Source organism: Etheostoma spectabile, chromosome 24 (genome assembly GCF_008692095.1).
Source record: "Etheostoma spectabile isolate EspeVRDwgs_2016 chromosome 24, UIUC_Espe_1.0, whole genome shotgun sequence".
Taxonomy (NCBI): Eukaryota; Metazoa; Chordata; class Actinopteri; order Perciformes; family Percidae; genus Etheostoma; species Etheostoma spectabile.
In genome coordinates, this window is record NC_045756.1 from 2,220,019 (window position 1) to 2,235,062 (window position 15,044).

General features: G+C 40.4%; 1 protein-coding gene across 2 annotated transcripts in view; it reads right to left on the reverse strand.

Moving 5' to 3' along the window:
• LOC116674189 (N-chimaerin) overlaps positions 1–15,044 on the reverse strand; it is a 20,618-nt gene that overhangs the window by 1,497 nt on the left and 4,077 nt on the right. Inside the window, exons 5-15 of one of the 2 annotated variants that reach the window (XR_004328007.1) lie at positions 13,791–13,822; positions 13,452–13,565; positions 11,670–11,796; positions 10,977–11,138; positions 6,886–6,963; positions 6,223–6,307; positions 5,366–5,539; positions 4,606–4,683; positions 4,316–4,453; positions 3,949–4,054; positions 1,786–3,763 (exon numbers count right to left, since the gene is read on the reverse strand). Coding sequence is in view for 1 of the 2 variants with exons in the window: in XM_032506720.1 (XP_032362611.1) it covers positions 3,592–3,763; positions 3,949–4,054; positions 4,316–4,453; positions 4,606–4,683; positions 5,366–5,539; positions 6,223–6,307; positions 6,886–6,963; positions 10,977–11,138; positions 11,670–11,796; positions 13,452–13,565; positions 13,791–13,822 (1,266 nt within the window). In the remaining variant the exon portion in view is untranslated. Of the gene's footprint in view, positions 1–1,329; positions 3,764–3,948; positions 4,055–4,315; positions 4,454–4,605; positions 4,684–5,365; positions 5,540–6,222; positions 6,308–6,885; positions 6,964–10,976; positions 11,139–11,669; positions 11,797–13,451; positions 13,566–13,790; positions 13,823–15,044 lie in introns of those variants that run through there. The other variant, XM_032506720.1, reaches the window with a different exon arrangement.

The following is a 15,044-nucleotide window of genomic DNA, read 5'->3' on the forward strand; positions in this document are numbered from 1 at the left end:
CTCTGACTGGCTACCATTTGAAATGGTTGACGGGGGAGTCCACCCTCGCTCTTCTCGAAATGGTACTGGTACAGAGACGGTATTAACTTAAAGGTGTAGATAGGCTACACCTATTAGTTAAAACATTGAATGCATGCTAAATAATTTATTTAATGATTTGTCTGAAAGGGTTAGCCTATAGGCCTTATAATGTGACTGGCTACTTGACAGGATGTGGTGTGTTGCTGTCTTTTCTCCATTTAAACTTCATTTTACAGACTGAGGTGAGACAGACAAGGATGCAGAGCGCACAGAGAGAGGAGATATAGAGAGGGGGGAGATAGAGGAGATGAGGAAAAGGGAGGAAAAGAGGTGAGACAAACAGATTTCAACAGTATTATTTCTTTTTAACAAGAAATAGTGATTGTGTGACCTATGAGGGAACCAGTGATACTCTTGGTACCATCAAATGATAGCGTATAGCGATAGCGGTATAGCCTATAACGATGTCATCAGGATACATCGGTAGGCCGTGGCCAACCTTACCAGTGACCACCTCATGGTCCACCTCATCACAAAATTTATAGTTTACCCACCTATTTTTTTATCAGTACACTCCTGGTTATATCACCAGACATCGGCAAATAACTACGACTTGGACGCGAGCACAACATCGTTCAATGGCCCCAATAAAGCCCTATTCTTAAAAACAGCCCAACGCATGCTACAACACTCGCACAGAACCAAATGAAATGTATTGGCTCCTGTAGTTCCTCTTATTGCCCACCCGAGAGAGACAACGCGCTTCTCGCTCCCACTGTTTTGCCGGCCCCTATCTGCACTATACACAAATGAGATCAAACGTCGGTACAAGGGTACAACACACTTCAGAATTCAACTTCAAAACGGCACACTATTTAAAAAAGTAAAACAACAAAACACGTTCATGCTATTGGAACAAGTTTGGTTCACTGCTGGCTATGAATTGTTTGAGGAGCAATATTTTTTCTGAAGTGACAGCTGGAGAATCAGTTCTGAACAAAATTTAGACATGCACCAACTGAGAGCCACATTTAATAATTTAATTTCACCATGCATAAACCATGTAGAAATACTTTACAGCAATGACAATAAAAAACAGACATTTCAAATGTCACAGATCACTGAAGGCTCACATGTTGACATTGGGTTAGGCTGATGGTAGTTAGTACAACATAAAGTCAACAAAACGGTTAAAATAAAGAAGACGTGGAAAAAAACTAAAATCAAGATTTGTTAGAAAAAATGGTGATGTTTCTTTTATCTTACATCCATTTTGCACCCAGCAATGGATCGGTGCGCTTGATTTTCTTTTACAGCCCTAACTCTGCTCAGTGAACTGGGTCTTGGCGTCTGGTGGGTCGTCACCGCCCTGCACATGAAGAGCACTAGGAATAGTAAATCAGTGGACCCCCCCCCCCCCGACAGAAATGGGGGTAGAAATGAATGAAAAAAATACGGTTAGTGTGTTAGCTGAAGTGTGGGTAATGTGCAGAAGGCATCCAACACCTCTACCCTTTTCAAATGGCACTAGTTAAAAAAAACACAAAAACATAGCAAATACACTCCTTCATATTACAGACGATCAGAAACTTCATCCCACAATTAATACTGCTTTCATCACATCAGAGCACGGTCAAAACAGTACAGCAAATGAATGTTTAGCCAGTAGCTCATCTTCACAAATCTGGAAGACACTGTCAAATGTATGGCATTTGATTACAATAACTTGTATTTAGGTCAAATATAATTTTGACCTTAATACACCAAACTGGCTGTACTTACATGTAAGCAATACTATTTCTCACAAATTCACAGTTGTATCATCTGTCCAAACCTGTCAGTGGAGTCCCAATTTGGCCCAACTAGCACATTAAGAGAAGGAAGTGCCATTAGCACTTTAATTGTCGACATGAATACAGAGTAATTAACATTAGGAGTTTTTGCTTCATTGAGCTTCCTTGCTTAACATTTTGGGATATTAAAATTTCACATAATGTCCAAAACCCATCTCGGTACTGAAGTGTCTAATTTATCCCACTCAGGCCGATAAAGTCTGACCTTAAATTATTATTTCAATCTGTTGAATTGCATCCAGGAAAGCAATCAAGGATTTCAATTAGTATGTTGACCACAAAATGTGCTTGTTAACACTACTTACTTACAATGCTGCTTTATACAAAAGACAAACAGAAACAATAAACAACTTAAAGCACTGTTTAACACATTTATGTCAGATATGTTGTGTTAAGTCAGATATGATGTGTTCCTCTCTTCACCATCTGCCAATGAATTAGAGCTGTGTGGAGACAATGTGCCAATTTTAAGAACTAGAAAAAAAACTTGATTTCTGGAGGAAAATGTATTTGACAGCCTGCTTCAGAAAAGTTCCCAAAGCTTCCTTTTGAACTTTATATTTAAAAAGTGCAATGTTTCACCTTCAGAGGCAAAGCAGGCAGGTGGAGAAGTAAAAGAACGCAGGATTGGATCAGGGACTATGAGAAAAACTATTAAATGTAATACTCCATCAGTTGTTATGTAATTATACAGCAACAAAAGCTTATAATATGAAACAAACAAGAGTAAGCCTGCATTACTTTTTCTCTGTAAGCAACTCAAAACTACTTAGTGTAAAATGGCTGTATAATTACACTTCAGTCAATGGAACAGAAGAGGGAGCTGTAAAGTAAAGAAGTTGAAAAGAGTAATGAAAACATAGTAGGTCCAAGTCACTTAAGTTCCATTCAGAGGAATGAGTTAGCATTATGGGTCATTCATTCATTCATTCAGCTGTCTACTGTTATGAAGTCAGTGCTTCTTCTTCTTCTTCTTCTCTTGAGGAGGATTATATCTTGACACTATGAGACACAAAGCAAACAAACTAATCTCTTACCACCAGAGTTGTAGGGAAACGCTGATTAAAATTTTCATTGCATTTTTCACTGAAACCACAGTGTGACACTTGTGGCTCATTCGGTTTCTATGGTTAATGAAAACAATGCTAAGAAAGCTTTTTAATGTAGCTGATTTTTAAAATAAGTCTGGTGAAAAAAAACTAACTGTCAAGGCATCCGTTTAAGTAATGTTTTAACATAAAGATGGATCGCAGTGTTTTCCCTACAGAAATAAAGTAATGTTGCAATGCTAATATTAATTTCTCCTTAGGATAGAGAACATATTTCCCTTTTAATTCTATAAAGTAAGGCTGGGCAATTTTTGTACAACATTACACATTTTTGATCTTCTGTGGAAGCTTCTAGTCTGTTGATTGAGTTTTGCATTTAAAATGTAGGGAAACACTGCATCCTTCCGTCTACTTCTTCTCCACCATGTTTTTTTAATCAATTCCTTCACTGCAAATAGTCACTTCCTTCCTTCTTCCCTCCATCCACTCCTTACAAAAACACTCCTTGTTGTCCTCTCTATCAAGACCCTTCTTCCAGGTATCTTGCATGTTACTTCTTCATTTTCTTGTAATAAGTCCACTTTTTCTTCCATCTTTTCACAGGAGGGCTTCCCAATCGGTCTGTCCTTCCTCTCCTTGTTGGAAGAATTTTTTCCCTTTCGCTCCTCTCAGAACAACACGTCTTCGTTGGTAATGAGCGATTCCACCACGAGTCTCTGGTATCGGATGTCGTTGAGCGCCGTCATGGCGTCCAGCCCAGGGGCCCTCATCAGTGTCGGGCCAAAGACAATACCCAAGTTCTCGCTGGACATGAGGTTTTCCTTCTCGTACTCGGTCACTCTGGAAAGAGAGAGAGGACGGAAAGTATGTGTAAAAGGAAGGCAAACGGCTTTGCCTTTTCCTTACCGCAAAACTAGAAATAAATCTAGAGATTAAACCCCCGTCACTAAGGTGAATTTAAAACGACTTAGCTACTAAAACTAAAGGTATGTGATGGAGTGAAACCATGACTTGTGTGTTCAGACCTCTTGAGGTGAGCCATGAGGTATCGCAGCGTCTCGCAGTGAGCTGGCGGCAGCAGCTTCAAGGCCTCGTGGAGAGACTCCAGACGTTTTTCCGGGTCTGCAATCTCTGCGACACACAAAATGAACACAGAGTGAAGGACAAGTGTTTCAGGAGCTCTAAACATAGCCTATCTCACGCCAAAGCAACACGTAAGGATCATATAATAACAATAATGAAAATACATTTCACATTTTTCTGATTTGTAGCATTTGACGGACACCTTGTCCGTGTTGCCTAGTGCCTTCAAAAGCTCAGCTTGGTTTCCAAACTGCCCTTCCATTCGTTCTTCATGTTATGTAATAAGGTACATAAAGAATAAAGACCTACTTCCTGTTTCTATGAAGCGTGGGTAGGCATCATATGTGATGAGGGGAATAGGCAGCTCTCTGAAGTAGAGCTTGAGGGCTCCGGTGATAATGTTGAGGTCCTCGTAAGCATTTGAGGAAATGTCCGCCTTCTCTCCATCTGTGAAGCAAATCAGTCAATACATCGTCTAAACAAACAATCCAAAAAAAAAACACGAGTCAGTGAGATTATGGAATATTTGCCTTCGGAACTGTATTGCTATTTAACTGATCCTAAAAAAGACATTTTTTAAAAAGAAACAGGACACTCACCTCTGTCAAAGGCCAACTTGACATCTTCAATCAGCTCACTGAAGCCCGATATTCTGTACAAACCCTCTGACTGGAGACCTGAGACAGACAACAAAAGTTGAATTTGATAAATTAAGTGAACTGAAAATTGTTGTGATTAAACATATTTCTTACTATTTTATTACACATACTAAACGATTACTTCATTTCTTTACTACAGTACTGCAGATTGCTCAAATGGGCTGATTATTCTGTAGATGTCTGCAGCTGATGAATGCTGTTATACAACAATGTGTTTGTGACAATGGTTGCTCTCTGGTTGTTCCAAAAGAAAGGCTTAAATTGCTTAAACTGAAGGAGATACAGATAGTAGTAGTATACACACAGATGAGATATAATTGAAGAGAGACGGACGGCAGTGAAGATTGATGAGAGACTACGACAGAGACAGAGTGGGGGATGGGGAGTGAATTGTTCTCCTGCTCCTGTCAAGTTCCTGTCAAGTTCAATCACTTCAAGTCAGGTGTCTTTATTGATTTTGGGTATTAGTTTTACTCAGGTCTTGAATTGTAGTCAATAAAATCCTGGTTGTGGCTGCTCCCCTATGATTACTCAGATCCCATGGGGGGAGAATTGTAGCACTCCCCCTCTCAAATGTGGGATTTATTCTGCTTGCGTACAGCTTTATACCATTGACACACACATTTTGCATACATATGGTGGCCTCGTGGGTGTTCTCTCTTTCTCGCTCTTAAATTTTGCAGCAAACACAATGCTTTACCTCTCGCCTCGATTTCCTGTATGCACATGTCGACCACCATGGGCCTCTTGGTGTTGTGGGCTTTGACCAGCGTGGTGAGGTCGCAGCTGTACACCTTCTTGACGTGCCGCAGGTCTGGCTGGCAGTCGTTCGGCACCACTTTGGAGCACTGCTTATGGACATTCAACCCGCAGTCTGACAAAGAAAGAGAGTATAAAAGTGAATAGTTTTACATTATTGTATGTCCACTCTTGACCTGAAAACGTCTGTGTGGCTTTTAATTACATAAAAAGTGTGTCTGTACTCCATTATACTGCTTTCAGCTCTTCACACCCCTTTGAAGACTCAACAGTAATATCAGTATGATGTCATTTCATCTGACACTTAAAGCATTATAACTAGAAAGGTGCATTTTTTTAGGATAATATTTTGGGCATTTTTGGCCTTTATTTGACAGGACAGCTGAATACATGAAAGGGGAGAGAGAGGGGGAATGACATGCAGCGAAGGGCCGTAGGTCGGAGTTGAGCATTCCGGGCACCAAGAAAGGTGCATTTAAAACGTAGGCGTTGCAGAGGAACAGTTCATCGCACAGACAGAGTGTTCTTTGGCACCAAATTGGATGTTTTAACATTTTAAATCCATGGTACACACAGCGGATGAGTCAACAACAAAAGTGACTAACTTTAAGCCTGCTGTCCCAGATTTGAGTCACGATTTACGAGAGAAGAGGCGCAACATGTTGAACACAGTGTAGGAGGCAAAGAAGAACAGAAATTGAATCTTTTTTTGGATTGAAAGAAAAGCGCATTACACACTAATATGTGTGACAAAGGATTTGTTTATGTTGTGTGTGTGTCTATGTGTGTGTGTGTTACCTGCACACTTGACTCCCTGGGCAATGAGACCCCACATGAAGTTGGCACAGTACTCACACCAGTGGGGGCCTCTGAACGTATGAACCTGGTTAAACAGACAGAGATAAGGAGCAATTTGAATATTTTCAAACATAAATTTATCACAGAATTCGCAACACGTGATATATTCATGTGACCAATCTTTATAATAGACGACAAGAAAATTATCGAGACAAAATAGGAGTGCTGAAAGGGCATTTATAGAAATTACAGAACTGAATTTTAATCTGCTTTTTTTTGTTGTTGCATAAATTGGCTCTCATCACTATAAATGCTTATAACCTCCAGCATATTACAGTGCTCTTTATGTTTGTGTGTGTGTGTGTGTCCACATTCCCCCTGAGCTCAGCACACTATGGCTCTGACCTTTGTGCTGCTCACTAATGGCTACTTATAAAATGGAAATCTGTGAATCTAAAGCACTAAACAAAGGCTCAAAACCTGAAATGTAAATGCACAAATGTGTGTTTCTCTGTGTGTGTGTGTGTGTGTGTGTGTATCCCAATGTGCTCTCCGCTCTTTGAGGTGAATTTGAATAAGACCCCATGAGCTGAATCAGCGATTCTGGCATCATTCAGCACACACACAAACAGGACAGGATAGAGGTGCAAAGGAGAAGCTCACCTTGAAGTTGTGGACCTTCTCGTATTTGGGTGCTAAGTCGCTCTCCCTCAGGGTGGCCCGCCGCACCAGCGATGTGAGCTGCGAAAGGGCAAAAGATCTGATTGGTTGCCAGAAGGTGGAAGCGGGGGAGGTGGGTTTGGAGGGGGCTGGTGCCCGCTTGTAACGGGTCCCAGAGCCCGTGCTGGGGTCCGAGGTGGTGTCGGAGACTGGCAAAGATGGAATTGAACCAGCGCTTGCGTTCAGACCGAAAGCTGTCGCAAACAAAGAGCCCTTCTGACCCGTGTCCTTCTCGGCTCGCCTGCGGGATTGCTTTTTACCTCTTTTAACGACATGTGACTCTCGGCTCGGCATTGCGGGATCTGTAGTTTTGGTGTGAATTCAACTCACACTGGAGGTTAAAATCAAATGCTGGCCCTGTGACCAAAATCCCATTAAATACAGTCACACAATCAGACTGAATATGAACCCCCAAAAGGAAACACAGGCCATAAAAACAGGAATAAGTACAACAACTACACTCTCAAATCATTTCAAAGCTCTAGCTGACAACAACATCCCAAACCGAGACGCCAACACAGCACCAATCCTGCCGTCTTAGCACCACAAAGATCAGCCAATCAGATTTGCTCTGCATAGTGATGGGGCTGCATGGTGCAATTCCAGTTCATAACAAAAAAACAACAAAAGCCAGCCAGCCAATAAAAAAGAGAAAATAAATAAATTGTGAAAGAAAGTTCCCTTAATATGATTTGATAAATCTTCTTTAGATGCGTTCCCAAAATCCTTCAAACCAGACTGATGCTGCAGAATGTGCATTCCTGTCTCTCAGTCTCCTGTAGGTGAGCGCTTCAGCCCACATGGCTTGGAGTGTGTGTGTGTGTGTGTATATGTTAATCCTCTTTCTCTCCACACACTCACCAGGCAGAACTAGTGGAGGAGGGGGGTGATAAAGGCGGAGAGAGAGAAAGGAGAGGAGGGGGAGGCTGAGCTACGGTGCAGCAATGGGTGAATTTAACAGGTCACATAGAGAGGAGGATAAGCCAATCAGAGTACAGAGATTGTTGTTGTTCGTCACCAATTTCTGCTACCTCAATTGTCTCAGGAGAGTAGGAGAAAGAGAGGGAGAAAAATGATAAGCTGATAAACAATCTATTACACCTGAAATTATATAAAAACAGTTTTAGTCATTTTACTGGCAACATCAATTTGTTTTTGCTCCGTTGTTTCCTGATTTCTCTTGTCCATTGTGAAAAACAACAACCGCTATCAGCTGCTGGCCCTGGTCATCCATTATCTTAAAACATACAACTGAAATTATATAATAACAGTTTAAGGCAAAATTGTCACTTAAGAAGGGAACTTTAGAGGTGTGTGTATGTGGATGATAAACAATCTATTACTTGATTCATTCGTTCACAATGTTTTTTTCCCCTCTACTTTTTAGTCATTTTACCGGCAACATCAATTTGTTTTTGCTCCGTTGTTTCCCGATTTCTCTTGTCCATTGTGAACAATAACAACCGCTATCAGCTGCTGGCCCTGGTCATCCATTATCTTAAAACATAAAACTGAAATTATATAACAACAGTTTAAGGCAAAATTGTCACTTAAGAAGGGAACTTTAGAGGTCTCTCGTTGAGTGGTGCCTCTGGTGGGTGGATGCTTGGACTTTTTTACATTTTCAGGCTGAGCAAAACTGTCAACAAACAAGCAGTGGGACTGTATTAAATCCTGTTAGTGTGAGATAGATCTACAAGCTTCAAGCTATGTGTGTTGATCTTATTTTAGTTTTTTTTTTCATTTCATACACGTTACTGCAAATGGTATTTTGTGAAAAGGTCATGACAAACGTTACAATAAAAAAAAGAAATTTGAATTACGTTGGATTTTCTTTTAACAGTCGATGCCATTATCACAAGCAACTACAACTTCAAATCACTAATCCTCATCTTATATACACCCAACACAGTGAATATGTCATGGTTCCATTGTGTGGGAATGGCGGGGCGGATAACAAAAGAGCACCAAGAATATAGACATACTCAAAAAACAACAGGAAAAGGAAAAAAGCTAGTTATGCTTAACAAACTCATATCTTTGGCCCTTTAAGCTCCTAATATGCAGAGTTTTTCTGTATTTTCTGCCAAATAAAAAGGTATTCAAATCTGGTTCTTGCCGTCTCCTCTCACCAAAACACTTCCTGTCACCGTCCAGTGACCTCACTCTCACAACAAGGCCCAAAAAAATTTAAATTTCAAAAGTCATCACCAGAACCACATCTATATCAAACCCACAGAGACCATAAAAACAGCCTTTAACCCATGATAAAAGCCAATTCGCTGCATGAAATATGTCTTTCTTGTCTGTCAAGAGGCCTACAGAAAGCCACCTCTGGTCTCAATGTCACAGCCATACTGCTTTGTCTGCAAATCCACCCAATTATGAAAGCTCACACGTACACAGGACCACCCCCATCACACACACACGCGCACGCGCACACACACACACACACACACACACACACACACACACACACACACACACACACACACACACACACACACACACACACACACACACACACACACACACACACACACACACACACACACACGAGTTGCAGTCTAGGTGGTCATGCACTGCAGATCACACAAGGCCTCAGTGCTAGTGTGGCAGATAAACACGTTGCACACACTACACCTATTTTGTTATGAGTCTGTTGGTGTTGGTGTGTGTGTGTGTGTGTGTGTGGGGGTGTGAGTGAGTGTGTGGATCTGAATCTCCTGCCACATTTTCATGCACCAACCTGCACAAACTGTAGCTGCAGAACGGAAAGTTACATTAAATGTTGCTTAGTAATTAGCATACGAGTTAGCTCCTGCATTGCAAAGTAAACCTCCCATCTCCAAACTTCTGTTTTCAAACTCTAAAAAAGCTCCACCAAAACCTTTCTGCCTGTCCTCTGGGTTAAAAACTAATCACAGAAACCAATTATCTCACAGCTGAATGGAAACTAATGAGCCAACAACCAATCCGATTCCTGAATACTTAGTAGGCAGCTTTCTGCAGGCAAACTGCTGTTATGTAATTTTGCTGCAGAGGCTTTGGCTTGAGGCCATCGCTCCTCTGCATCCATCCTCCTCCTCCTCCTCCTTCTTCTCTTCCTCCTTTCACCATGTTTCTCTACTCTCATCCTTCCATCTTAGTACTGTACACACAGCAACTTTCCTACCTTATTCTAACTCTCTGCAGTTTTTCTTAACATTTATTGTTGGTTTATACTTTTTACAACATTCTGGAAATATTATAATGGTATATATGCTAACATTTACTGCTTTATGATTTACATAACCTTGATTTATGTAGGTAAGGTCCAGTAACTTTAAGAGATTGATTGTTCCAGGAGACTTTGCATACGGCCTACAGCGTAAATCCACTCATCTTTCACTTGCAAATGACTGACCCACCTCTGCTGAAATGAAACACAAACTCAGAACATTCCGTACTTGTGTCTTCTGGATTTAAAGACGCAAGTGTAGTCTCCTTCTCTGGATCAATCCGTGCTAAAAAACCTTAAGGTTTCTACACATTAGTTTTTACTGTCAATGTCTCTACTCATACTGATCTCACCATATTATCACCATTAATTTGTCTTCTACAACATGCTAAGTCAATTTGCAAAACACCCATCCAAGTAATGTGTAATAACGGTTATTTTAAGGCCTAAGGCCTGTAGACTGTAGTTTCCGAAAGGGGATATTCTTTGGTCTGCCAATACTCTGGGCCAACACAACTCAATTTGTTATTGAAACCAACCCCTCAAAAACACGGAAGCCTTCAGGTCAGTTTGCCAGAAACATATGTCAATTGGAGGATGCTGTTGGCCTACACAGTTTATATTTCCATATTTCTTGCGGAGTGTAACAAGTGTTGAAGATCAGATTACTGCTTAACGTTTATAATTAAGAAGCCTGAAAAAGCTCCGCTGTTTCACTCTTTAGCTGAAGATACTTCCTGAATGAATGACCCCTTGCCAAAATGCTGTCATCTAGTCTAGTGGACACTTTGCCCGCGTGTGTGTTTGTCCTCACCCTTTCCTCAGCATTACGCTCGTCTTTGGCCGGTGCGGGTCCATCTGGGGCCTCAGGGCTTTGTGGCAGGTGTTTTTTCAGGGTGGGCTCTTGGTTCAGGGTGGTGTAGCCCACATGTTCATAGATGGGGTTTATGGTCATCTTAGCAATGTACTCCGCTGCCTGACAGAAGAGAAGGTTACTGTTAAAATGACAGCCACATGTTTATATCAATAGCAAGGTTTCAGGGTCCCCTATCAGTGTAAATGATTATTTTTTTGTGCCTGTGAAACCAACTGTACTTAGATTCAGTCTTGCAATAATATTCTTAATTCAATAGCACCACTATGTCCCCTTAGAACAACAGATAAACACTTAATGGGGAGTGAGCTCAAGAACATCTCGATGTTACTTATTTTTCAGGGATTATTTTGAAGGAAACCAGGGACTCAGATGATGGAGTAAACAAGTGGTGATCAAAGGTTCATCATTTGTGAGTCGAGATGAATGTCTGGCAAACATAAGCTGAAAGCTTTAAATGCTTCCATTTTGTAATCATCCATAATTACCATTTCCATTGAGTGAGTACAGCACAGATTAATGGGTATGTTTGAACTGTGCAGCACTGTTCTCAGAGCCATCGCAGAAACTCATGTTGTTGTTTTTTAGCAGAGTCTGTTTGAAAAAGAAAGAGTGAGCGACGCATGGACACACCTTTGTCTCAATGTAGAGTGTGATGAGACCGTCTGTGACCAGGTCGTGGATGGATTCAAACCTCTTCTCTCCAACAAAGTGCTTCCCGTCATGGTAAAGACGGAAGTTTCTTGTCTGGTTCCCAAACCTGGAAGGAACGGAGGAAGACGCTTAAGCTTCAAGATTGTCAAGGAGCAGACTGGGTGCTTAAAGTGGAAGTCAAGTAGACATCTGGCTTAATGCTTAGAATCTTAGTTCTATTCATTTTTAATTTGATAAAAAATTACAAGATTGGAACCAAATCAATATATGAAAAAATGACAAGTTTGGCTGGCTTTTTGCTTTAAATGGCGCAAAAAAAGGACTAAAGGAAGGTAGCTTCAAAACAAATATACAACAAAAGAATAAACAACCTCTGCTCATGTTCAGCACAAAAATGCTGCAGCCTTTTACTAAGATAATACAGAGTCAAAAATGGCACAAACTCTGTGATAGACAGACTCTGAACTGGGCCAACACATTATCTGCTCTATGGTGGATTCCAATGAAACCACCGCGAGATAAAACGGCACCGTTAGATCATTAACCCAAAAATCCAACCTTTCTTTTTCTGCCGACCCAGAGTGGGACACTAGTTTATGATGGGTATTTATGGAAGGTAATTATGACCACAGGGATAGTAGAGGCAATAAAAGAGGGAGGAACGTGTGCAGGTGGAAGAATGGCATGGCTATGAATAGAGCAAAATGACCCAAAACCAAATTAAAATTGTACCATGCACTCATTTCAAAGTATGACACCTAAAATGATAGCTCACATTCAAGCACAACTGGCTACTGACACTCTTACAAACTATTCAGGCATTTCAAACTTCTATATAATATAAAAAAAATAATGCACACCAAGGGTTGTATATATATATATTTTTTTTTATTTTTTTTATTCTGACACCTTTTGATTTGAAAAAAGGCCTGAGGGTCAAAACGTTGTGTGAATAATATAACATAACATGAACCCTACACACAAGATCGACCAAATTTGGTAACCTGATCAGGGCGAGATATCTCAGACAGCTTTCACAAACTTTCCCTCCCTCACACTTTGACCTCTCCCCATGAGGAAAGGTGTGTGGAGCCATGTGAGTTTAGAGATGAGCGCCTCAGCCTGAGCAGCGTACAACTCCAAAAGCTGCCTTTAAACCCTCACAGCACCTGTGGCGTGAAAACATCTTTTTTTCTTGCCTTGTCACACAAAAACATAAAGACATAGACAAACGAGAAAAAACAGTTCCTACTAAGATCTCAGGGGATTCACAAGATGTGGAGAAGCAGAACACACACACAGTAAAGGCAAAATGTCTTTAGTTATATATTTTGGCTTACTTTCCAAGGACTCGTAAAATAAAATAAAACATCTAATAGTAACTTTGCTCGTTGCTCCATGGACCAAGAAATATTCAAACAAAAAGAACAATTTAAGATGTCTTAAAAAACAAACAAAAAAATGGGCTGATCTTAAATCATACAAGGGAAACTGTTGATAATTTGCCATGGGGCGAATTCCATTTGATAAAGAACTTTTAATCAGAAACAGGTTTTGTTCTCCAGATTTTGACTTTCAAGATTTTCCAGACTCTGATCTGAGTTTACTGTTTTTCTAGTTGTGGTGGTTAATTTCCTAATAAACACACTGGAATCCCTGCTCCAGTACTTAAGCCTACACATATCCATTGGCACCACATTTGTTCTTGATTGTCTGGATCTCCCTAAATTTGATAAACGCACAAGCATACACAAGCATTACCTTAGAGCCAGTGTGTAGGTGCCCGGCTGTCTCTGACTCTCTCTGATGAGGTAACTGCCTTCAGCCTGACTTAGCAAATGGTCGGCCTCTTCTCTGGAGATCATCCCATGGTACCTGGACATGAAAAGCCGTGTAGAGATTTCACAAAAATTAAATACTTTAAATCCAAGCAATACTTCCTCCACAAATTATGTTTCTACCTTTATGGGAAACTTTAGATGAAACGGTGGAGATATGAATGGTATAAGGTAGATGGAGATGGACTCCAAACCACCCTAACTGTTGGAGATGAATTGAGGGAATATGCCTTACATAAAGTACTGATAAAGGCCAACTTACTCTCTTCCATAGTATTTAGGTCGGTTGTCCACCTGCAGGGAAGGGAAAAAATAAGTAGTCGGTAAAACACTTTGAAAAGGTACATGTTGTTGACTGTAATGATGACATTTGAGGAAACAGCTACAGAACAAATATTAAGAAAAGGAAATGTTTACATGGCAGTGTAACGAAACAAATGATGCCTTATTGCTCTGTAGGAAACAAAAACAGCAATATAGTGTGCAAAAATGCCACCAGAACTGTACCCACTGTGTGCTCTTCGTGAGTGCGTGGGCGCAGAGAATATTGCATGAGTCAGATAAAAAGCTGAACATTGTGTGTTGCTCTCAACAAAACTGCTGTGGAGCCAATAAATCAACAAAAAGCGCTGAATATTAATTTGGATGCTTTATGTCTGTGATAGAGAAGGTAGGCAGGTGTGTGTGTGTGTGTGTGTGTGTTTTAAAGAGACAAAGGAATAGAGAAAAGTAAGGGACATACACACTTAAATATAAAAGTACAGGTACACATTTAGCATGTGCATAAATGTCAACAATCTCCTATTCTGACAGGAGTAGATTTAAATTAGGTGTACATAGACTGTAGATTATAAGCAAAAACCAAACTTCTGCCAGTTTGACATGGTGAACAGCAATATTCCCAGGATGGAAAAAGTCAAAGTTAGCCTTCTCTTAACCAAAACTGCTCTGAGGACCTGTGAGTAAGCCATGCATGGAGCCATGCATGGAGCGCACAGACTCCCATTACTAATGCTCAATAGACATCCTTGACCGCACATTATAGAGTGCTGAACTGGAGGGAATAAACAAAAGCCATTCGGAAGCTCTTCTGCAAAGAAGAAAGTGTATTTTGAAATGACAAAATCGAATTGTCCCAGAGTGAAATGTCTACCTGGCACAGTTTGGATTCACACACTCACAAAAATGATGTTAAGAGTTTGTTTCTAAATGTTTTTATATATGATGTACCAATTTATTAATTGTATGAACATCCTTGGCACCTGTAGTGAACAGTGTATACAGAGCTTTGATAAAGCTAAAGTTTTCAGTGTTAATAATAATAATAATAATAATAATAATAATAATAATAATAATGTAACTTGAGGTCTTCCAGGTAAAGGACAGTCTCTACTTATTTAAGTCACCCTGACCAGCCATGAATTAAAAAGTACCAGATTTAGATAAATGCCTATTGGCGCATCATTAAATCACATATGGCTGAACCCCCAGCAGACAGCATGGAGCTGCTGGTAGC